The sequence below is a fragment of the Mesoplodon bidens genome (genome assembly GCF_964165515.1).
Source record: "Mesoplodon bidens genome assembly, chromosome: 3".
NCBI classification, from domain to species: Eukaryota; Metazoa; Chordata; class Mammalia; order Artiodactyla; family Ziphiidae; genus Mesoplodon; species Mesoplodon bidens.
Window position 1 is genome coordinate 177,694,779 of NC_138178.1, and position 21,146 is coordinate 177,715,924.

General features: G+C 67.7%; 1 protein-coding gene across 1 annotated transcript in view; it reads left to right on the top strand.

Moving 5' to 3' along the window:
- KIF26A (kinesin family member 26A) overlaps positions 1 to 17,025 on the top strand; it is a 40,602-nt gene extending 23,577 nt beyond the window's left edge. The window contains exons 5-16 of the mRNA XM_081228937.1: positions 3,474 to 3,663; positions 7,877 to 8,089; positions 8,612 to 8,705; positions 8,991 to 9,253; positions 9,367 to 9,547; positions 9,683 to 9,845; positions 10,188 to 10,350; positions 10,972 to 13,840; positions 14,803 to 15,008; positions 15,097 to 15,117; positions 15,484 to 15,634; positions 15,830 to 17,025. Of these exons, the coding sequence (XP_081085063.1) occupies positions 3,474 to 3,663; positions 7,877 to 8,089; positions 8,612 to 8,705; positions 8,991 to 9,253; positions 9,367 to 9,547; positions 9,683 to 9,845; positions 10,188 to 10,350; positions 10,972 to 13,840; positions 14,803 to 15,008; positions 15,097 to 15,117; positions 15,484 to 15,634; positions 15,830 to 16,011 (4,696 nt within the window). The 3' untranslated portion in view covers positions 16,012 to 17,025. The remainder of the gene's footprint in view (positions 1 to 3,473; positions 3,664 to 7,876; positions 8,090 to 8,611; positions 8,706 to 8,990; positions 9,254 to 9,366; positions 9,548 to 9,682; positions 9,846 to 10,187; positions 10,351 to 10,971; positions 13,841 to 14,802; positions 15,009 to 15,096; positions 15,118 to 15,483; positions 15,635 to 15,829) is intronic.
- Positions 17,026 to 21,146: the final 4,121 nt, after the last annotated feature.

Sequence of the window (21,146 nt, forward strand, 5' to 3'; positions counted from 1 at the left end):
CAGAGGCCCAGAGCCAGAGTGGGTGCTGCCCAGAGGCGCACGGGGAGGAGGGCCCCACGGAGAGGTGTCACTCACCTGCAGGGTGCGCGAGGCAGCTTCATAGCCTCAGCGTGAAGTTTCGGGTGACGTGGAAAACGCAAGCAGGCCACGGCAGGGAGCAGCGGTCCAGGCCAGGGCTGCTAGGACCTTGGGCCTCGGCCTCGGAGGCGTAGGCCCCCTTAGCAGGCAGCTCCGAGGGGGGGATGCGGGCGTGGGGCGTGGCATGTGGCATGTGGCCTGGTCCGCCGGCCTCCAGGTGGCCCAGGCAGGAAGCCCTGGGTTGGCCGTAACTGACCCCCACACACATCCAAACAGGCCCGTGTGTCTCCTCAGGGTGATTAAGGGCCTCACCATCAAGGCCAACTGCCTGTGAAATTACCTTCTTGTTTGGAAGAGGCAATTTTTCTTTGTAAAAAGGCAAATATTTTCTTTTCTGTTTATGTGAATTAATGACCCGGGCCAGTGAGCCTGGGGAAAGGCCTCTGGGATTAGGTGAGAGGGCTGGGGGCTCAGAGGGAGGTTGGAGGAGCTCGGTCCCTCCCTCATTCGTTAGTTCACTCCCTCCCTCCTTCCCTCCCTCACGGCCCCATCCTGAGCTTCCCTGTGATCTAGGCCTGGGCTTGGCAAACCCCTGCCCTCCAGAGTCCCCACCTGATGGGACACAGCCGTGTGAACCTGTGGCTCAGGGCATGGAATGGTTCCCGTGGTAGCAGCAGGCACAGGGTTTGGGGAAGCCCAGTGTGGGGGCATCAGGGCAGGCTTCCCGGGGGAGGTGTCCTCTGAGGACGAGGAGAGCTGCACGTGCAGGTGAAGTTCCTGCTTTTCCAAGTCTCCTCTCTAGAGCCAGACCACTTGGACGTGCCCACACGCCCCCTGCGGGCTCTGCCTTGAGCACCCCGCACTCCAGCCCTGCTCCCCAGCAATGCAGTGGGTGTTCGGGGTCCTGAGTGTGGTGCCTGTGTGTTCCCTTAGCCTCTGTGAAGCCTGGCATCACTTCCTCCCCCACCCCCACTGCCTGGAAACCAGGTCTGTGCACCCAGAAGGCTGGGACCCTCCCGAGACCACCCCCAGACCGTGTGAGCTGAGGTGCCGTCGCTCAGTGGCTGACGGGCTTGTCCCGGTTTTGAAGGGAGCTGGATTTCATCACAGGAGACAGTGCTGTCCCGAGGCCTCTGAGTCATGCCCGGTGAGGCAAGCCTGTAAGAGCAGAGACCTGGAGGGCTGGGCAGGCTGGGCACAGCTTCTCAGCTCCCAGCCCCCCGGGGGCTGACCCAGGGCCCGGGAGGGAGGAGGGGATGCCCCGAGTTAGGTCAGACCACGGGGCAGAGACGCCCAGCCAGTACCGTTCCAGCCTCGTGGGGCTGGCGGGACTTCAGACGGCTCCGGGCCCAGCCTCTGTCCAGGCGAGACCTGGGCGTGTCCAGCGGGGAAGGACACCTCCCCGTGCTCTGCTGCTGGGACCTGAGGGTGACGGAGGGGGCTGAGGTCTGTGCCGGACACCCTGGTTCCACAGAGGGTGCGGAGCCGTCCGTGGCCTTGAGCACCGGGCAGAGCAGTGCCTGCGGTCGTGGCCTCTGCAGCCCGATGTCGTCCTGTCTCCCCCAGCGCCTTACCCGTCCTCCCGGCCTTCACGTGCCCTTGAGCCTTGGAGGGTTCAGGGTGGCCCCACCCCAGCCTCGGGGACCCTGGGTGGCCCTGCCCGACCTAGGGAGGAGCAGGGAGCCAGCTGTGACGGGAGCGGGGGACACACCTCGGCCATGGTGGTCTGCTGACCCATCCAGTCTCCCTGAGGGCCCAGGCGGTGCCTCCCAGGACAGGCTGGTGCCAGGCAGTCCCTGTGCTGCCCCTCCCCCATGTCCTGGGGACAGCACCGCTGCGCACGCGTGGAGCTGGGGAGCCCAGTCCACCGGGCCTTCTCCACCTTTACAGGCGCCAGTCTGTGTCCCCGCTTCCCCAGCCCGCCCCGCCCAGGTAGGCTGAGGGCCAACCCACCTGCCCTGGGTGTCCCCGCCCTGGGGCAGCGCCCGGGGATGGGGCTGCCTGCTGGACCCTAACATCCTCCAGGTCCTCCAAGTCGGGCTGCAGCTTCTTCCCGTGGGAGTGGCTGGCGGCAAGCTGTGGCCTAACCCGGGATGGCCGGGGTCGGCGGGGCCGGAGGGGCCCCAGGAGCTGAGCTGGTCCCCTGGTCCCCGTCCTGCCCTCTCTAGCTGCCTCCCCCGGCCCTCCCTTCTGAGTTCCTCTGCCCCCGGTCCTTCACCCTGTGCCCGGGGGACAGTGTCAGCACCTCTTCTGCCCCGTGTGCGATCCTTGGGCGCCGCGGGGATGGGGGCCGGGACGCAGGACTTCTGTTCAGACGGTTTCGGGTTTAGGGCACATGGGCTCAGGCAGGAATCGGGGCCGCGTCTCCGGCTGAGGGCCCCGGCCCGAGTTGTCTGGGCCGCTCGTGGGTTCCGCTCACAGGCGCCCGCCCCCGCCAGGCGTGCACCAGCCGCCCCACTGCGTTAGGAAGGGTCCGCCCCGCACCGTAGATTACTTTTATTTTCCTTGATGACACCTCGCTAGGAGGAAAGCCGTCCCTGGGGTCTCTTAAAAGACAGCTCCTGTGAAAGATGAGAGGAGTTAAGCAAAACGCTGGTAGCTGCTCCGAGTGGGAGGCGGGCTGGGGGCCGTGTGCCCGGAGGGTGCAGGCCCTCCTGTCGGGCCCCTTTGAGGGGCACAGGTGAGACTCAGGGGCCTGGGGGCTTTGGGAGAAGGAGGGCGGGCGCAGCAGGACCGGGAGAGGGGCAGCTGGGCGGGGCGGCGGGGGCTGCGTGCAGACCTGGTGGGCAGCTTCTTTCAGCCCTGAGCTGGCCCTACTCTGGCCTCCAGCCCCTTTCGCCGGGACGGCAGGCGGGGTGGGGGGCGGACGGAGGCCTGGGCCGTCTGGAACCAGGGCCATCTGGACCCAGGCCCGTCTGTGTCACCTGTGCTGGGCGCCTTGAATGCATTTGCTCCTCAGGGCTATACACGAGGGCCTCTGGTGGTCATGTCATCCCATGTTAGAGATGGGGAAACCGAGGCACAGAGAGGCTAAGTCACCACGTGTGGGTCACACAGCCTGTGAGTGGCTGACCCCAGCATGTGCCGTCCTGCCCCAGCTGCTGAGCTGGGGACTTGGGGCGGCAGGGGGTGGGGGGAAGGGGAATGCCCTCAGTGCGGGGTGTGGAGAGGGGCCGGGGTCCTGTGTCTGCCTGGCCTGTACTGGCAGAGCTGTCAGGGGCTGGACAATGGCGGCCCCAGCCCCGGGGGGCCCCTGCTTGGCGGGGCGGGAATGACCTGCCGTGTAGGCGCATTTAGGGCGGGGCGGGTGGCAGGACAGCTCTGAGCACCCGCACCCACCTCTCCTCCCCTCTCCACGCCTCCGCCCCTGCCCTCTCCGCCCGTCCCCTCCCCAGGGCTGCCCAGAAACTCAGCCTGGCCTCCAGGCGCAAGAAGCCCCACCCACCGCCGGCCCCCGCCGCCCGCAGAGCCTCCACCTACCCCACGGACTTCAGTGGGGTCCTGCAGCTGTGGCCGCCCCCTGTGCCCCCCTGCCTGCTCAGGGCCGCCTCCAAGGCCAAGGACAACCCCAGCAGTGTTGGAAAGGTAGGCCCTGCCCTGACTTGGGGGTGACCCTGGGGGGTGGCACGAGGCTGGGGTGTCTGGGCAGGTGCGGGATGGGGCGCGGGAGATGGAGGGGATGCTTCCTTCTCCCGGGCTGGACCAGGTTGGTGAGTGTACAGATGGGGCGCCGGAGGCCCAGGCCCACCTTGACGGCTCCAGGCGGCAGCAGGGAGCCTGGGAGACTGTGGTGGGCCTACGGGGAGTGGGTGGGAGGGTCCCAAGGGCACGGGCTGGTCTCAGTGTGGGGCGGGACGGCCAGGGCTTCCCGGGACTCAGGGGTAGGGTCTGGCCCCCGGAGCCCCCTTGCCTCGTCTTTGTTGGTATGCTGCCCTCGGGGGCAGGGGTGGGATCCCTCAGCTATCCAGAGTCCTGGCAAACCCCAGCCGCAGCCTGACGTGAGAAGTGGGGGAGCAGTTGAGTCAGGATGCTACCCGGCTTCAGGTGGGGAAGCAGGCCCAGAGTGGAGAAGGCCTCGCCCAGTCACAGGCCGGCTGCCTCCTGGCTCCTGTGCCTTCGGCTGAGACCGGGTTTCTGTCCTGGTCCCATCTGGGTTGCCTGTGACTGCCCCCCGAGTCTGGGTCGGGGCCTGCGTGTGCGGCTCTGTGTGAGTGCGTTAGTGGGGGGATTCTGTGCCTCTGGAGGGTGCGAGACCAGGGCACAGCGGGGTCGGGCCTGTCACCGGGGCCGCACGGCTCGGGGTGAGGACTGGACCCCAACGCCGAGCGTTCACCCCCCGCGTTTCCCTGGCCTTCTGCCCGCTCTGCCCCTCCCCGAGGGTGGCGGCCGCCCACCGGGCACTGGGTCCGGCCTTTCCAGCGCCCAGAGGCCCAACCCCTGCAGAGCTGGGGGGGCGGGTTCCACGCACCCCTGGACCCAGTCTGTCCTGCCGCCTAGGACACGCCCCAGGGGGCTTCTGCTCCTAGTGACGCGTCTGCAGAGGGGTCTGATGCATCTGCGGGGCGCACCCTGCCCGGGCCCGAGCTGCTCCCCAGGGCCCCACCCCACCCTCCCCCTGGCCCTCCTGCTGTAGCCTCTGCGCTCGGCCTCCCGGAGGTCAGTCCCCGTGTCCGGACGTCCAGGAAGCCTTCCCTCACCCCATCACCACCACGCCCTGAGATGGAGGTAGACATGTCCCCTGGGAGCTTGCTGAAGTGGGGAATCTGGGCCCTGCTTGGGTGGTGGGAGTGCCGGGGCCCGAGGGAGGACACCGCGAGCTGGCCGTGGGGAAGGGGCTCTAAGCAACTCTGGGCCTGGTCACTTGGCCCGTCTGGGGTGGGGGCTGGGTGGCTGGAGGGTTGAGGAGGCTCGTGGCACAGACCCTGCTTTCTTACTGCCGCCGTGTTACTTGGGGCTCCAGCAGGCCTCCCCGTCCCCCTGGGGCCAGGCCCCCCACCCAAGTATTCCAGAGCAGGGGCTCCTCCCCTCTCTCCGGCAGACCACCGCTGTGCGCTGGTCCCCTGCGGCAGGGAGCCTGTGGCCACCCGTCCTGGTCCTCTCATGGCCACCCGTCCTGGTCCTCTCACCGTGCCCCCCAGAGCCCCCTCCCCAGCTCCCTGGATGTTATTTGCACGAATAGCACATAGTTAGAAATGCAGAAATGCCTCCTGAAAGGCATTTAATATTGTCAGAGGAAAGAAAGTTAGATTACACTCGATTCCTGACATTAATGTGCCACTTAAGATAATTCATCATCCTGCGGTATTAAAGAAGACGGCCCCTCCCCCCAGGACTGCCTGGGCTGTCTCTTAGGAGCGGAAGCCCCTTTTTATGCAAAATGTATTTTTTTCCCTACCTGGCAGCTATTCAGCGGGGCTTTGCAATATCTGAACGTTTAGGGGGGGAGAAGTGCTTGTGTGGCGCGAAGACCCTGTCATTTCCCTGCGGTAACGAAAGGATTCTCGCAGACAGTGACCCGGGCATTTAGCTGGGACGGTGGCGCGTGGTGTGGGGCTGGCGCACGCGACGTCCCCTCCCCGCCGGGAACACTCTCCGATCCGCAGGACCCATTTGGCTCCTGAAGCGGCCAGGAGTTCACGCTGAAAAAAAATTGCCCCAAATTACTGGGAAGTGCACATTTTCATCTGCTTGGCAGTGGCGTTTGGAAATGAAATAGTTTTGTTCATGTCGTCGGGGAATAAGAGAATCGATTCTCGCCTAATGGAGCCCAGGTTCGGAGGAGCTCAATAGAAAAGTATGTCTTTCCGCGTCTCCCCGGAGGACCCCCTCTCTTTACGCGGCGCGAGTTTGCATGTCAATTTGCCACATGCCGAAGGGACGGAGATGGTGCCTCGTGCGAACGGCCCACGGTAAACCAATTTCGCCGGAGTTATGTATCTGTCACTTACAATTAAACCCGTGAAAAATATTGGCTCTGAGATGAGGCTGGTAATTTGATTTACACTGTACTGGAGAAATCGGAGATTTCACCGGAGAGCGGAGGGCGGTGTCCTCCAGCGGAAACCAGAGTCTGGTGCCTTCTCCTGGGAGGGGCCCTCCCCCTGGGTGGCTTGCCCTGTCAGCACTCGGCCCCCCTTGGCCACACACAAGAGGCGTGGCCCAGGGTGTTTGTTCTCCGTGCGGGTTTTGGGGTGTTTGCAGGGTAGCTTGTTCTGGGCTCTTGCATCTTGGTTCCTGGCCCCCCTCCCCTCTGAGCCTTCTGTCCCCTTGAGGGCCTTGGGGCTGGTAGTCCAGCCCCGGGAGCTGGCATGAACGCGGGTGGGGAGCAGGGGCAAGCCTCGCGTCTGTTTTTGTGTTCGGGGGACTCTCGGTGGCAGAGGCTGCCTGGTGGCCTGTCCAGCCCTGCTCTGTCCCCATCCCGGGCCCCCACCCCAGCCCAGCCTCCGTCTCTCCACCATCTCCCCTGGCCTGGGGCGGGGGATTCAGAATTCCCATCTCCTCTGGGATCATCCTGCCCTCTTCCTCCCGGGTTCTGTGCCAATGGGATTGCCTCTGGCGTCCTGCTGACCCGGAGTCCTGCCCCATGTGTCCAAGGGGTTTGAGTCTCCCCAGGTGTCCTTGGGGTTCCGAGCGGCTCTGGGGTCAGAAGCACCAAATCCCGTTTCTCCCCAAGGGCACCGCAGGCGTCAGGCCCGTCCCCCTCCATGTGTTTGTCCTTCCTTCACTCCACACACTCCTGCCCGCCCCCCGCCTGAGGTGCAGACATGGGAGGATGTGCCCAGGGCCCTGAAGGCCTCTGGCTTGGGGCTGGGAGCTGGGAGGAGGGGCTCCCTGGAGGAGGTGAGGCTGGACAGACACGTGGGGGGCCGGCGTGTGGGGCACTTGTCCCTCCCCTCAGCAGGGAGTCAGCTGCTCACACGGCCTGCATGCCCCTCGGCCTGCCCGGCCGCGGGGCACGGCTGTCTTTCCTTGGGGCTGCACCTTGCTGTGTGTGGAGCCCGAGGTTGGGAGTTGGCGGGTGTGTGGAGGCCCCGGCTCTGAGGCAGCCCCTGTCCTCCGCATCAGGGGTGGAGGACGCACCTTCAGAGGAGCGTGCGTGGGGCTCTGAGGGGACCCTGTGGGAGGGGCCAGGGCCTGTGCCTTCCTATCTGGTTGGGTCGGGTCTTGCTGCCCCGATCTGCTTGCCCCTCTCTCTCCGCCCTCAGATTTGGGGTTTGGGATGTCAGGAGACCCACTGGCAGGCTGTGTGACACGGGTGAGACAGTCGACCTCTCTGAGTGCGTTTCCTCCCCGCTTCTGAAGCCTGTGCGGGCCTGGGGGGTGGGTCGCCATGACGGCTGGTCCAGCGGGGAGCTGGCGGGCCTGGAGCGTGCCTGTGAGGGGGGACCCTGCTCTCAGAGGCTTGTGTCTTTGGGTTCAGCTCCCTCGGTGCTGGCTCTGCCTCGGAGTCAGCGAGAGGGCGCGGAGGAGCCCCAGGTCGAGGTGGGGTGCGCTCCGGGTCCCGTCCTCGTCCTCCTGTCTCTCTGCTCCCTGTCCTGCCCTCCCTCCGTCCTGTGCCCCCCGTGCTGTGCTGACGTGCTCTGTTCCCGGCCAGCCTCTCCTCTCGCTGGCCCTCGTTTTCTCCCTGCATGGCTGACCTCCTATGGGGGGCGCTCTGGCCTGGAGCTGGGGTGCCGGCGCCGCGTTCCTGCGGTGGGGACCCCACGCCGGGGCCTGGCCCACTGTCCTGACTCGCGTGAAGCTCCTCCTGCCCTGTACTTAGCAGCCGCTCAGATGCCCGCCCTGCCCGCCTCCCCAGGTGAAGGTCATGCTGCGGATCTGGCCTGCGCAGGGGGCCCAGCGCCTGGCCGAGTCCACGTCCTTCCTGAAAGTGGACCCGAGGAAGAAGCAGGTGACCCTCTATGACCCGGCCACGGGGCCCCCAGGCAGCGCGGGCCCCCGACACGCCACCACGGCTGCCGTTCCCAAGATGTTTGCCTTCGATGCCGTCTTCCCGCAGGACTCGGAGCAGGTGAGGGTGACAGTGGCGGCCTCGGGCGGGGGCGGGGCCCTTCTCGTGCAGAGCCGGGGCTGGGCGGGGGGAGGAGGCGCTGAGAGGAGGCCGGCTGTGTTTCCCCTTCCTCGCTGGCCTCCCCAGCCCTCGTGGTGTCTCCACTCAGCTCCTGGCCTGGTTCTCAGGCCAAGTTTTTCAGAGCCCATGCCCCATGGAAGCTTTCCGAGTGGTGCTTTGTTTCCCAGAGATGCTCCTCCATGCGTCCCGTGTGTGCCGTGCATGCCTGCAGCATGGTGTGTGCCCGCCGTGGCCGCGAGGGCACTGTGATTTCTGTGTGTGCACGTGTTCACTGCATGTGCCTGTCAGCTGTGTCTGGCTGGTTCATGCTATGAGTGTGTGTGTGTCGTGTGTCCACGTGGAGATTTTTGTGTCCTTGGTCTTGGGTGCCCTCCGGGCCACCTCGTGGACTCACTGTCTGCACGTGATGAGACAGAAGTGGTGGGAGGCCGGTGGCTGCCTGACTCTGTGCCCCTCCCCCAGGCCGAGGTCTGCTCGGGGACAGTGGCCGACGTGCTCCAGTCAGTGGTCAGTGGGGCTGATGGCTGCATTTTCTCCTTCGGCCACATGAGCCTTGGTAAACGCCCCTTACCATCCCCTCTCTGCAGTCGCTGGGCGCCATTTCTGGGTGCGGTGGTGGGTGGGCATATCCCATATGGGCAGCAGGTGGGCACCTGGGGCGGGGGGCTTGTGGAGAGGCAGCTGAAACCCTGTAGGCCTAGAAGGTAGAGCCATGGAGTGGGTCAGAAGAGGCCCCCGGGGTCTCAGTGGCCCCAGGTTGGCCCTGAGGGCCCCGGGCAGGGCCAGGGAAGCAGCTGCCGGGTCTGGCTGGGCTCTGAGGGCTTGTCACGCTGGCCCCCAGGCAAGTCCTACACCATGATCGGGAAGGACAGCTCGCCCCAGAGCCTGGGCATCGTGCCCTGCGCCATCTCCTGGCTCTTCAGGCTCATTGACGAGCGCAAGGAGAGGGTGGGTGCCCGCTTCTCCGTCCGCGTCTCGGCCGTGGAGGTGTGCGGCCGGGACCAGAGCCTGCGGGACCTGCTGGCCGAGGTGGCCTCCGGCAGCCTGCAGGACGCCCAGTCCCCGGGGGTGTACCTGCGGGAGGACCCCGTCTGCGGGGCGCAGGTACGCCGAGGCTGCCGCGCGGGGAGCAGGGCCGCGGGCTCGGGGGCCGCGTGGGGGCGGCGGCTTGGCCCCGAGCCACTCAGGCGCCGTCCCTGCTGTCCGTCTGTCTGCAGCTCCAGAACCAGAGCGAGCTGCGGGCGCCCACAGCTGAGAGAGCGGCCTTCTACCTGGACGCAGCACTGGCTGCGCGCAGCACCAGCCGGGCCGGCGGCGAGGACGCCCTGGGCAGCTCTCACTTGCTCTTCACGCTGCACGTGTACCAGTACCGAGTGGAGAAGTGCGGCAGGGGCGGAAGTAGGTGGCCGTGGCGCCTGCCTGGTGTGGGTCCGGCCGCCCTCCCTCTCGGCAGGACTGTCCCGGGCGTGGGCCGCGGGGCAGGGTGTGGGTGCCCTGCGGCCGAACCTTCACCCTCCTGCCCTGTGGTTTCAGTGTCTGGAGGCCGCAGCCGCCTGCACCTCATCGACTTCGGCAGCTGTGAGGGGGCACCCGGCCGGGGTGGGGAGGCCCCCGGGGGCCCGCCGTCTCTGTCCTTGTCGGCCTTGGGCAGCGTCATCTTGGCCCTGGTCAGTGGAGCCAAGCACGTGCCCTACAGGTGAGTGGTGGGCCCCTGGCCGGGGCCCTGGGGACCCAGCCCAGCCCAGCCCACGTCAGGCGTGTCCAGCGTGTCTGTGGTCCCCGAGCCCCTCAGTTCTTTGCTCCTCCATCACCTGAGGGGCCTTGCTGCCCGAGGGCTTGGGGGGGGTGTCCTGGTGCCCAGGGCATGGGGAACAGAGGTGGGCATCAGCCCCGACTCTGAGGCTCCAGGCCTGGCCCTGGTCCAGCGAGAGGCCCACCTCCCTCCCTCCAGCCCTGCAGCAGCCCACGTGCCCAGCCTCCCACCCGGCATCCCTGCTGGGCCCTCAGCCCCTGACCCCCGCCCCTCCCCGGCCCCCAGGGAGCACAGGCTCACCATGCTGCTGCGGGAGACTCTGGCCACCGCCAACTGCCGCACCACCATGATCGCCCATGTCTCCGACGCGCCCGCCCGCCACGCCGAGACGCTCAGCACCGTGCAGCTGGCCGCCCACCTCCACCGCCTGCGTAGGAAGAAGGTCAAGGTTGGCTCCGCCTCCCGCCTGCCCCTCCCTCTCCCCGAGGGCCCCTGCCTGCATGGTGGGGGTGCTGGGGCCCCGCGTGCCCTGGGGTCACAGGGCTGTGCCCACATGGCCTTGCCCAGAGACGGCAGGGCCCACGCTCGAGGTCGCCCCCAGCAGAACCGGACCTGCTCGCACTGGGGGCTGTGGTTGCCTGGTCTCCATCTGCCTGGCCCAGGGGTAGGTGTGTGCTCAGGGCAGCCTGGTGGGATGCCCGTGGGCTGTACCCCTCCCAGGCCTGGTCCAGCAGGCATGCACCACGCAGCCCTCCGTCGGGCCAGAGGGTGGAGTTAGGGGTGCCCCGGGGTGCCCTGGGTCTGAATCCTGGGTTTGCACTTACTCTCTGTGTGCTGAGGGCACGTGTTCTCACCTCCCTGTGACTCGGCTTAACGCTTCCTTGGAAGTTGCTGAGGAGGCCCGGTTATGTTCGGGGCCTGAGACCTTTCGTGCCGGTCCAGTGCTTGATGGGACACGGTTGGTGGCTGCGCTGTCACTTGCTTCACTGGAGCGTGGTGTGTGCGGCTGGGGTGCGGGAAAGGGGGGGCAGGCGGGGAGGCCGCTCAGGTGGGCCTGCTCTGTCCCCAGTACGCGTCCAGCTCCTCGGGTGGGGACAGCTCCTGCGAGGAAGGCCATGCCCGCCGCCCCCCGCACCTGCGACCCTTCCACCCGCGCTCTGCAGCCCCAGACCCTAACCACCTGGCCCCCAGCTCGCCCGGTGACCCCGACTACTCATCCAGCAGCGAGCAGTCCTGCGACACCGTCATCTACGTGGGGCCGGGGGGGGCGGCGCTGTCAGACCGCGAGCTCACGGACAGCGAGGGCCCGCCCGACTTCGTGCCCATCATCCCCGCGCTGAGCCGCCGCCGTCCCTCCCAGGGCCCGCGTGACGCCGACCACTTCCGCTGCAGCACCTTCGCGGAGCTGCAGGAGCGGCTGGAGTGCATCCACGGCAGTGAGGGCCCCCCAGGAGGCCTGGGCGGCACCAGTGGAGCCCAGGCTAGCCCGGCCCGCGGGGGCGGGAAGCCCTCGCTGCCCGAGGCCGCGACCCCCAGGAAAGCCGTGGGCTCCCCGCTGGCCGCCAGCACGCCTCGCGGCAGCCCCGGCCCAGATACCCACCGGGGTGCCCTGGAACCCTCCAAAGCTGGTGGTGACCAGAGAGACGACGGCGGTGCCAGGCCTGAGCTGCCTGTGCCAGATGAGGCCACGGGGGGCAGAGGCAGGAGGCCGCTGCCCAGCCCGGCCCCCCCACTGCCTCGGCAGCCGGAAGCTGGCGGGGCCTCAGAGGAGCCTGCGGGGGCCGACGGTGTGGGTGTGGTACGGACACCCCCCGTGGGCATGAGCGGGCAGGAGGGCTGCCCCCGCCCCTCCGCACGCGGCCAGTGTCTGGAGCGGGGCCTGCTGACCACCACGGTGACCTTGCAGCAGCCCGTGGAGCTCAACGGCGAGGACGAGCTGGTGTTCACGCTGGTGGAGGAGCTGTCCCTGGGGGCGCTGGCCGGCCCTGGGCGCCCCTCCAGCCTGGCCAGCCTCGGCAGCGACTGCTCCCTGCGGGCCCTGGCCTCGGGTTCGAGGCCAGTCAGCATCATCAGCAGCATTAACGACGAATTCGACGCATACACCTCGCAGGCTGGGGGGGCCCTGGACGGGGCGGCCGGCGCTGGCGGCAGCCACGGCTCCTCCATCGGCTCGTGGCTCAGCGAGGTCAGCGTGTGCACGGCTGACAGCCTCGGCCCCGCCCCGCGGCCTCCCTCGCCGGCCAGCCCAGACCCCTTCAACCCTGGCTCACCAGCGGGGCCTGACCCTCTGGGCTCCCCGATCCTGGACGGCTCCTTGGAGGACAGCAGCTTTCAGTTCTCAGAGCCTGACAGACCGGACAGTCCCGGCCCCACCCAGAGTCCTTGTCCCACGGAGGAGGCCACGGCAGCTGCCAGCCGACCTGGCCGGGAGCCCCACGCCGCGTCTCCACGGGGCGCCGCCCCAGCACCAACTATCCACTCCAGCCTTCCCCGCAAACCGAGGACTACCTCAGCGGCCAGTCGTGTGGGCTGCCCCCGCCTGGCCCCAGGCCCGCCTGGCCCTGGAGGCCTCTTCGAGGACCCTTGGCTGCTCCGGGCGGACGAATGTGGCCCGCTGCCCCTGGCCTCTGCCAGCAGGGCCCCCAGCCTGGCCCCGATGCTGGCTTGTGCCCGGAGGGTGGTGGACGGCTGTGAGGTGGGCAGGGCGGCCCACAGGCCAGAGGCCGTGGCTCAGATGCCACCGCTGCGGAGGGGGGCCACCACGCTGGGTGTGACCACGCCCTCCACATCCTTCGGGGACGCCTCGGCCGAGCCAGCGGCCTGCCTGGGCAGCCCAAAGGCCGCCTCCAGCAGCAAGAAGAGTGTGGCCTCCAAAGGGGACCTCTTCCCGCGGCCTGGCGGGGGGGCGGCCCCCCCGGCCCCGCCGGTGCGCAAGTCCAGCCTGGAGCACAAGAACAGCCCGGCGCCGGCCCCTCCCCAGGCCGGGAGCCTGGCTTGGGCCGGGGCTGCTGCCTTCCTCCGAGGGGAGGGGGAGGCCAGGCCTGGCGGCCGGGCCGACCACTCCATCCCCAGGGCCACGTCCAGCCTGAAGGCCCGGGCTTGCAAGGCAGAGGCAGGGTGCCATCCCGCCACTAACGGGTCTCTGGAGCGGTGCGAGGAGGGCCTGGTGCACGGCAGCAGCAAGGCCAGGGAAGGCCCTGGGAGGCCGGCCCGGGCTGTGCCCAGGTTGGGTGTGCCGCCTGCCAGCCCCACGCCTGGGCCCACTCCTGCCTGTAGGGGCAGCCCGGCCAAGGGCGTGGGGGCCCCCAAGCCCCCCACCAGCGGGGGCAAGGGCCGCAGCCCGGCGGCAGGGTCTAGGGCTCTGGGTGCTTCGGTGAAGCCTCTGGCCCCTGCGGCGGGCAGGACCCCTGGGGGCCCGGTGACGGGCCCCAGGGTCACCCCGCGAGCGGTGCCTTGCGTTGGGGCCAAGGCCAGCCGGGGCACCATCATGGGCACCAAGCAGGCGCTCCGGGCCGCCCACAGCCGTGTCAACGAGCTGGCGGCCGGCGGAGGCCATGGCCGAAGTGGCCCCTTGTGGGGCTCGGCCGACTCGGACAGCGGCAATGACAGCGGCGTGAACGTGTCCAAGGAGCGGCCGCCCGCGGGCCCGGTGCTTCCCTCCCCATACAGCAAGGTGACGGCCCCGCGGCGGCCGCAGCGCTACAGCAGCGGCCACGGCAGTGACAACAGCAGCGTGCTGAGCGGGGAGCTCCCGCCCGCCATGGGCCGCACGGCCCTCTTCTACCACAGCGGCGGCAGCAGCGGCTACGAGAGCATGATGCGGGACAGTGAGGCCACCGGCAGCGCCTCCTCGGCCCCTGACTCCATGAGCGACAGTGGGGCCGCGTCCCCGGGCGCCCGCTCCCGCAGCCTCAAGTCCCCCAAGAAGAGGGCCACAGGTGGGTGTGGCGCAGCCCCTGCAGGGTCCGGGCCGGCCGCACTTGACAGCTGGGCACCGCCTTTGTGGATCCCAGTGTGGGCGGCCCTCGAGGGTTTCACAGACCTGCCTGGGGCTGTTCAGGCCGTAGGCGTGTGCAGCCCCTGCCGTCTGTAGACGCACCCAGCGTGTGCCCTTCTCTGAGCCCCACGCTGCCTCTGAGGCTGGTCCCCATCCCCTGAGAGCGGGCTGGCAGGGGTGGGCCCACACGGGGCGCCCTGCCGAGGCGTGGGGAGCTGGGCGAGGACTTGGGTCTGGGGCTCGAAGCCTGGTGCTCCCCCCCGTGGCCGGTGGCCAGCTGCCTGGGAGCCCCCTGCTCTGCTGTCCCTGCCTCCATCCCCTGGACCTTCTGTCTCTGGGGACCCGGGTAGGGTGGGCCTGTTTCTCATGCTGTGTGGCTGGGGGGATTTGGCCACTGGCTGATGTCCTCCGGGGGGGTGGGGGATGCACGCCCTGGCTGAAGGTGGGCTGAGAAAGCAGGAGGCCGGCGTGGGGAGCAGGGAGGGGTGTGCTGGGAGATGTGGGTGGTGCCACAAGCGTGGGCCTGGCTTGGGAGTCTGTCCGGAGGTGGTGGCGGTAGAGACGGTTGCGATTAGGAAGCAGCGTGGCCCCTTAGGGTGTCCGAGGGCTGCCTCCAGGGCTGGCGGGTGTGCCCTTGAGGCTGCTGTCCAGTAGGGAGGGTGTGGCCGTCCAGGCGGGAGGCGGCTCGGGGAGGGGCTGGGGGACAGGAGCCCATCTGTTCCACCGGGCGGGCAGGGGTGGCCGTGTTTCCGGCCGGCGCTAGGCTGAGCATTTCAGGATTGGGAGGGCCCCCGTGGGCTCTGCCTGTCAGAACCGCAGCCCGGCACCTCTCTCAGTCCGAGGCTGGGGGCTGGGGGCTGGGGTCCAGCCTCTGCTCACCCAGCGCCCGGCTCTCTGTTGCAGGTCTGCAGCGGCGACGGCTGATCCCGGCCCCGCTGCCCGATGCCGCTGCCCTGGGCCGCAAGCCCAGCCTCCCCGGCCAGTGGGTGGACCTGCCGCTGCCCCTGGCTGGCTCGCTGAAGGAACCCTTCGAGATCAAGGTGTACGAGATTGATGATGTGGAGCGCCTGCAGCGGCACCGCCTGCCCCCGAGGGAGGACCCGGCCGAGGTCGGGGCAGGCGGTCCTGGGAGGGCAGGGTGGGCCCCTGGGGGTGGCAGGGCAGCTCGCTGACCTCACCTTGCCCTCTTGTCCACAGCCCTCCCAGAATGCAGAGAAGGTAGGAAAGGCCCCGCTCGGCCCTGAACCCCTGGCATCTCTCGATGGCCCTTGTGGGCCGAGTGGGGGGCTGGAGGGGTCCTGAGGCCACCGCTCTCGTGCCCTGGAGTTATGCCGGGGTGTGAGCGTGCTTCCTGCCGCCGTGCCCACTCGTCCTGGGCCCGGGTTCCAGACAGGCACAGGCTGCTTTGGGAGCACGTGGCGTGAGCCCCCTCGGGCAGGAGGGTCCCAGGTCCTACCCCTGCCCTCCTTTGAGGCCCCGCTGTGCGCCTGCCCGGGCCCGGGGGGTGGAGCAAAGCTCGCGGAGCCTCTGGGAGCAGGTCGTCCTCCGTGCCTGAGCCCACCCACCACCGTCCCCGCCGCCCAGGGCCCGGTGTGCGTCAGTGCGAAGTTGCGGCTGGCCGAGCGCAGGCAGCAGCGGCTGCAGGAGGTGTGGGCCAAGCGTGAGGCGCTCCGCGGGGAGCTGGCTGAGACCCAGGGCCGGCTGATGGTGGAGCCCGGCCGCTGGCTGGAGCAGTGTGAGTCTCCCCGCTCATCCCCCCACGCCCCGGGAGGCGCAGGTGCAGGACCCCAGGCTCCGCGCCCCACCTGTGCCCCCAGTCCAGCCACTTCACCCCGCCCCAGGTGGGGACCCAGAGGCTGGGAGGGAGAGAAGCATTTCCTGGGCCCTGCGGGGACCCCGGCCTGACCAGCGGTCTGCCGTCCATCCCTAGTCGAGGTGGACCCGGAGCTGGAGCCCGAGTCGGCCGAGTACCTGGCGGCCCTGGAGCGCGCCACGGCCGCCCTGGAGCAGTGCGTGAATCTGTGCAAGGCCCGCGTCATGATGGTCACCTGCTTCGACATCAGCGTCGCTGCCGCCACCGCTGCCCCGGGGCCGCAGGAGGTGGACGTCTGAGGCTGGGCACTGGGACACGGGGGAGGGGACGGGGGTGTCGGGGGCTCGAGGACGGGACGTGGGATGGAGCGAGGATGTGGCAGGGGTTGGAGGGACGAGGATGCGGAGGGTCCAGTGGGGGCCCGCGGGTCTTGGAGGCGATGGAGCGTGAGGCGGGGGAGGGGCCGGCCGAGCACGTGGACGGAGGAGCGAGTGAGCGGGACACGGGAGGACTATCGCCCCCGACAGCAATGCAAGTGCCTTTAACCTTGGACTGGATTTCTCTCCTTTTCGCGTTTGGTGCTAAGGACTCAAGACACCAGCAGACGGTGCGCTGGGGCCGCCGGCCCTACTGTTTGATCTGATCACGCCTTTACAGCCAAGCAGTTCCATGTAGCAAGACAGCCCCGGGCTCACCGGGCTCTGGTTTAGGATTCAGGGTTGCTTTTCTTTCATAGCTGTTTCCTCTCAGCAGAGCCCGCCTTGGTGGTCTCCAGACCCTCGGCCTGCATGTGTTCTCTGCGCAGATTGAGCCGGTGGGGTCTCCCAGGCGGGGATGGCCGACCCTCCTCTCCCCAGGACCTGCTCTGTTCTGAGGTCACCGGGAGGGCGGCACCCAAGGGCTGAGCTGAAGGCACCTGGCGCCTTCTTCCACGGCAGGAATTCTTACCAAAACCACAAGCAAAAAACAAACCAACACACACAAAAATGGTGGGGGGAGGGTTTTGTAAAGGTTCTGTTAGGTTCGTATTTTTATATCGTTTTGCCTATAAATGAGGTATTTGCAGTTGGAATTTGAAGACAAATGATCTATGTTTTTATGGTTTTCTATGGAAGGTGTCACTCCGGCTGGACTCTTTCTGGGGGGTCCCCAAGCAGGGCAAGGGTCCTCGGGGGCAGTTGTTGCCAAATGTAGACCGGGGTGAGCCTGCTGACGAGCGGGACATTCCCGTCACTACGGGTTCTGTTTTCTGATCGTCATGTATTTTCCAGGGTTGTCCAAACCTTTGTACAAACGTGTAGATAATATCTTGCTACAGCTTTTATTTGTGAATAAAAGATGCATCCATTGTTCACGTGGCTCCTGAGTTCACTGGGCATGCAGTCCTCTGAGGGTCCTGGGGCGAGGGGGCCGCAGAACGTTGGAAGGATGCATCCACGGGATCAGAGGGCTTCAGGGTCAGCAGGGGACCCTCCCTCTGCCCACAAACCCTACAGCAGCCCCTGCAGGGACCAGCGTTGTAGGCGAGAAGGCACTGACCGGGAGGAGGTCCTCCTGCAGGCTGGGATGCAAGCCCCCATCTCCTCTCTGTCCCCCTCCCCAGCCACTCCGTCTTGAGTTGCCCGGCTCTCGGGGTCCTGAGGAAGGGAGCCAGGGGCAAGGGCTGGGCTGATGGGAAGCAGCATTTTCTGGTGGGCTCCTGGCCCCCTTCCCAGAGGTTATGTTAGCTGGGGAAATCCTGGCAGCGGCCATGGTGACCCCTCGGGAGACTCCCACCTGCCTTTCCAGGAGGTAGACAAGTAGACACTCCACGGGCACGTCAAGGTTCAGGACCCCCTGAACTAGAGGGGGTCCCCACCCAGCACAGCCACCCTCCCCACTCCACCCCTCTCTGCTGTGCTCAGGCCGCCCTACCCGATGGCCCTGGATGCTCCCTGGCTGCCGCCCCCACCCCATCTGGGTGTCCCCACCGCAGGCACCCACGCGGGCACCTTGAGGCCCCTCCCAGCCAGCCGGGCCTCTCGCAGCCCCTACGTACACCTGAGACTTCCCCTCCGGGCGGTGAGTGTCGGGACCCCTCCTTGGTGGCCTGGCTGCCTGGGGCTGCATCCACCCAGCACGTCACACCCTGTTTGGTCTCAGCCCATCTCCCGGCCTCGATGGGGCCCCTCGGGGCGTGGTGGGGTCTGAGTCACGGCTGCATCCCCTCATCGGGCACAGGGCTGGGCCCCAGTGGGGCCCTGGGGGCACATGCCGGATGAATGAATGAGCGAACAAGTGAACGAGGCCTCGCCTCAAGGAGCGTCCCGGGACAGAGCAGGTCCAAGACCGAGAGCACTTAACAGTTTGCAAGGTGCTTCCCTGAACCCTCCCTGTCCTCAAACAGGCCCGGTCCTCTGTGTGGCCGTGTGACCCACGTGGTCCAGCCCCAGGGTTGCCCACACCGAGCCCGGGGCTGCCTCCTCGCTCTCCGCTCTCGATGGCATTTGAGGCCCCTGGGATCGGGGTTGCATGTCTGCCGAGAGGCACCGGGACCCTGGACCCCCCACCTCACCCTGCAGGCTCTCCCTCTCTGTTCTGAGGCCAGCCTGATGCCTCCCAAGCCTTCTTCTCTGTCACTGAATTTGGGGGGTTCTGGGGGGTTGGGACAGGTGTGGTGGGACTTGGGGTGGGATGGGGACATAGATCCTTTCAGGACCTGTGATCTGAAGGGAGGGGCTGAGAAGCCCCCCTGTGGATCCGGTGATCCAGGGTCTGACCTTGCTGTGTGGAGGTGCTGGCCCGGCTAGGTGGCCCTTCCATCCTGAGGGACCAGGGTGCTGCTGGGGTCTGGGTGGGTCAGGGATCCGTGCTCAGGGACCAGGGCTGGCCTGTGAGCCTGGGATCCATTCTGAGGGCTGTGCTCTTGCTCCCAGCATGCCTTGCACCATCTCACCTGGGCTGTGTGGGGGATGGGATGTTGCGTGGGGCATGCTGGGTGGGTCCCTTTCTTCCGCGTAGAAACCCCTGCTCCCCTACCTGAGCCCCAGTCACTGAGGGGCCCAGAGCCTGCTTCTCACCGAGGAGGCCCCTCCTACCCTTGATCCTCCTGGGCCCCCGTCCCAGCACCTGTCCTGGGTGGGGGTCTCTGTGGAGCAGGCCCAGGCTGGGGCAGTTGACCTTTGGGGCCAGCGGAGCCCTCTTCCCACAGTCCAGGGGAGGCTCGGGAGGGCAGCGCCTGCTCTTCTGGACGGGAACCCCCTGTCCTGGGGCTAGCCTGGGAGCCTGGGCAGTCTTTCATCGGGACCATCAAAGCCCTCAGCCTTGTCATTACAGGCTGGGAACCCAGCGGAGGAGCAGCTGTGAGGACGAGAATGCCCATTTTATGGATGGGAAAGCTGCAGTGGCGTGGGACCCAGCTCCTTGAGCAAAGCCCGGCCGCCCCCTGTCGTGCTGCAGGCGGGGGTCTGTGGGCATCCTTCTCATTCAACATCTGGGGAAGCCGACACCCAGAGTGGGCAGGTCCCTCCTCCTGGGAGGGGAGGACGAGGGGCGTTCCCGGTGGAGGGCCGGGATCAGCCGCGTCTGGGGTGGAAGCAGAGGGCGGGGGGCTGCCTGGGCCACTCGGGACAGGGGCACGAGCCCACCCAGGCGACGTCTCTTGCGGCCTCCGAGGTGCCCGCCTGACTCACTCTGTGAGTTCAGGCCTGCTCCGCCTGCCCCCCGCCCCAGCCCTGGGCACCAGGAGGCCACGTGGGGAGGTGGGGCGGGGGGGGCGGTTGGGCTGGGCTGGGTGACCAGGGGCGGGGGCCTTACCAGGCCCAGCGGTGGCTGGGAACAGGCCTGAGCCAGGGAGCATGGGTGGGCTGGCGGGGCGGGAACTGAGCACCTGGCTCGCGGCCCCCGGGGGAGACTTGCCCCCTCTTTCCTGGGCCTCATCTGGACCCCCGCCCAGTGCTTCAGGTGCCAGGAGAAGAGTCTGGATCTTCCAGAGCGAGCGTTCGGTCCTGAGCCTCCTGTGATCACCCGAGCTGTGGCCCTGGGGCGGGTGACAGCAGTGGGGACAGTGGCGGAGGGATCGGAGCAGTGGCCGCAGAGGTGCGGGGGCCTGGCAGGCCGCCTGAGGCCGTCTGGAGCCCCGGCTGCAGCAGGCTTCTTGCCTGCCTCGGGCCCTTCTCTGCCCGTGGGGCCATCTGTCTCCTGGGCTCTGGCCCCAGTGATGCCAGCTGTGGGGCCTTGTCCCCTCCTGACCTGTGTCCTCCCTGGGAAATGGGGGTGAGGTCACGTCAGCCTCCCCTGTGGGGCTCCCACTGGGCCTGAGCCCTGTGGCCTGGCGGGGGTGGAGTGACGGATCCTAAATAAACAGCAGTGACCCGCCGCCCGCCCGCCCCTCGGGGGGCACCTGGCGCTCTCCTCAGGTCTAGGGCAGGGGCAGCGGAGGGTAGTGGCCTCAGTTCCCGCCTCTGTGTTTTTTTTTTTTTTTTTTTTTTTTTGCGGTACGCGGGCCTCTCACTGTTGTGGCCTCTCCCGTTGCGGAGCACAGGCTCCGGATGCACAGGCCCAGCGGCCATGGCTCACGGGCCCAGCCACTCCACGGCATGTGGGATCTTCCCAGACCGGGGCATGAACCCGTGTCCCCTGCATCGGCAGGCGGACTCAACCACTGCGCCACCAGGGAAGTCCCCGCCTCTGTTTACGCCACCGTTTGTGTGCTCGTGGCTGGGCGTCCGTCCCACCCCTGGGTCTCCCCCCAGTGCCAAAACCCCTGGCCGGCCTCCTGGTGCACGGTGCCATCCAGGGGGGCATGCACGACCTGTCTTGGGGTGCATGACATTCACTTGGGAATCCCTGGCCCCATGGTCCCAGGGGAGTTCGAGGCCCCCAGTGGGATCTCCCTGCAGCCCTGGGTGGGGGAGGGTTTGTCTCACGGGTGGAGACCCCGCTACTTGCCCCAACAGGGTGCCTGGAGCCCCCGGGGGCCGGGGCTTGGCCCTGGAGTCTGCGCCCAGCAAACAGGAAGCTCGAAGGGTGACTTCTCTCTCCTGATATTGTGTTTACCAAGGCGGGATCCAGGGCCCGTTTCCACACAGGAAGCCCAGGAGGCTGGGAGGGGGCCGGGAAGGAATTCCCTGGGCCGGCCAAGAAGCCCGGCTTCCTGTGGGTCAGGTCTGTAGAGTGGGGTGGTGGGGGTGGTGGGGGATGGAGCTCAGGGAGGACCCTACCCTCTTGGAACTCAGGGCTGGGGGCCCTGGGGACCCTTGTGGTTGGGGACGGTAAGGCCCAGGCCCAGCGACTATCTCCCTACCAGATGGGCAAAGGGCCAAGGGGCATTGCGTCTCCCCGTCCCCGAGTCCAGCGTGGCCTGGCACAGGGGCAGGTGGGCGCACAGGGACGTTGGAGGTCTCGGGGAGGGGTCTTCTGGGAGGGGGTGGGAGCCGGGGCGGGGCCTCCGCAG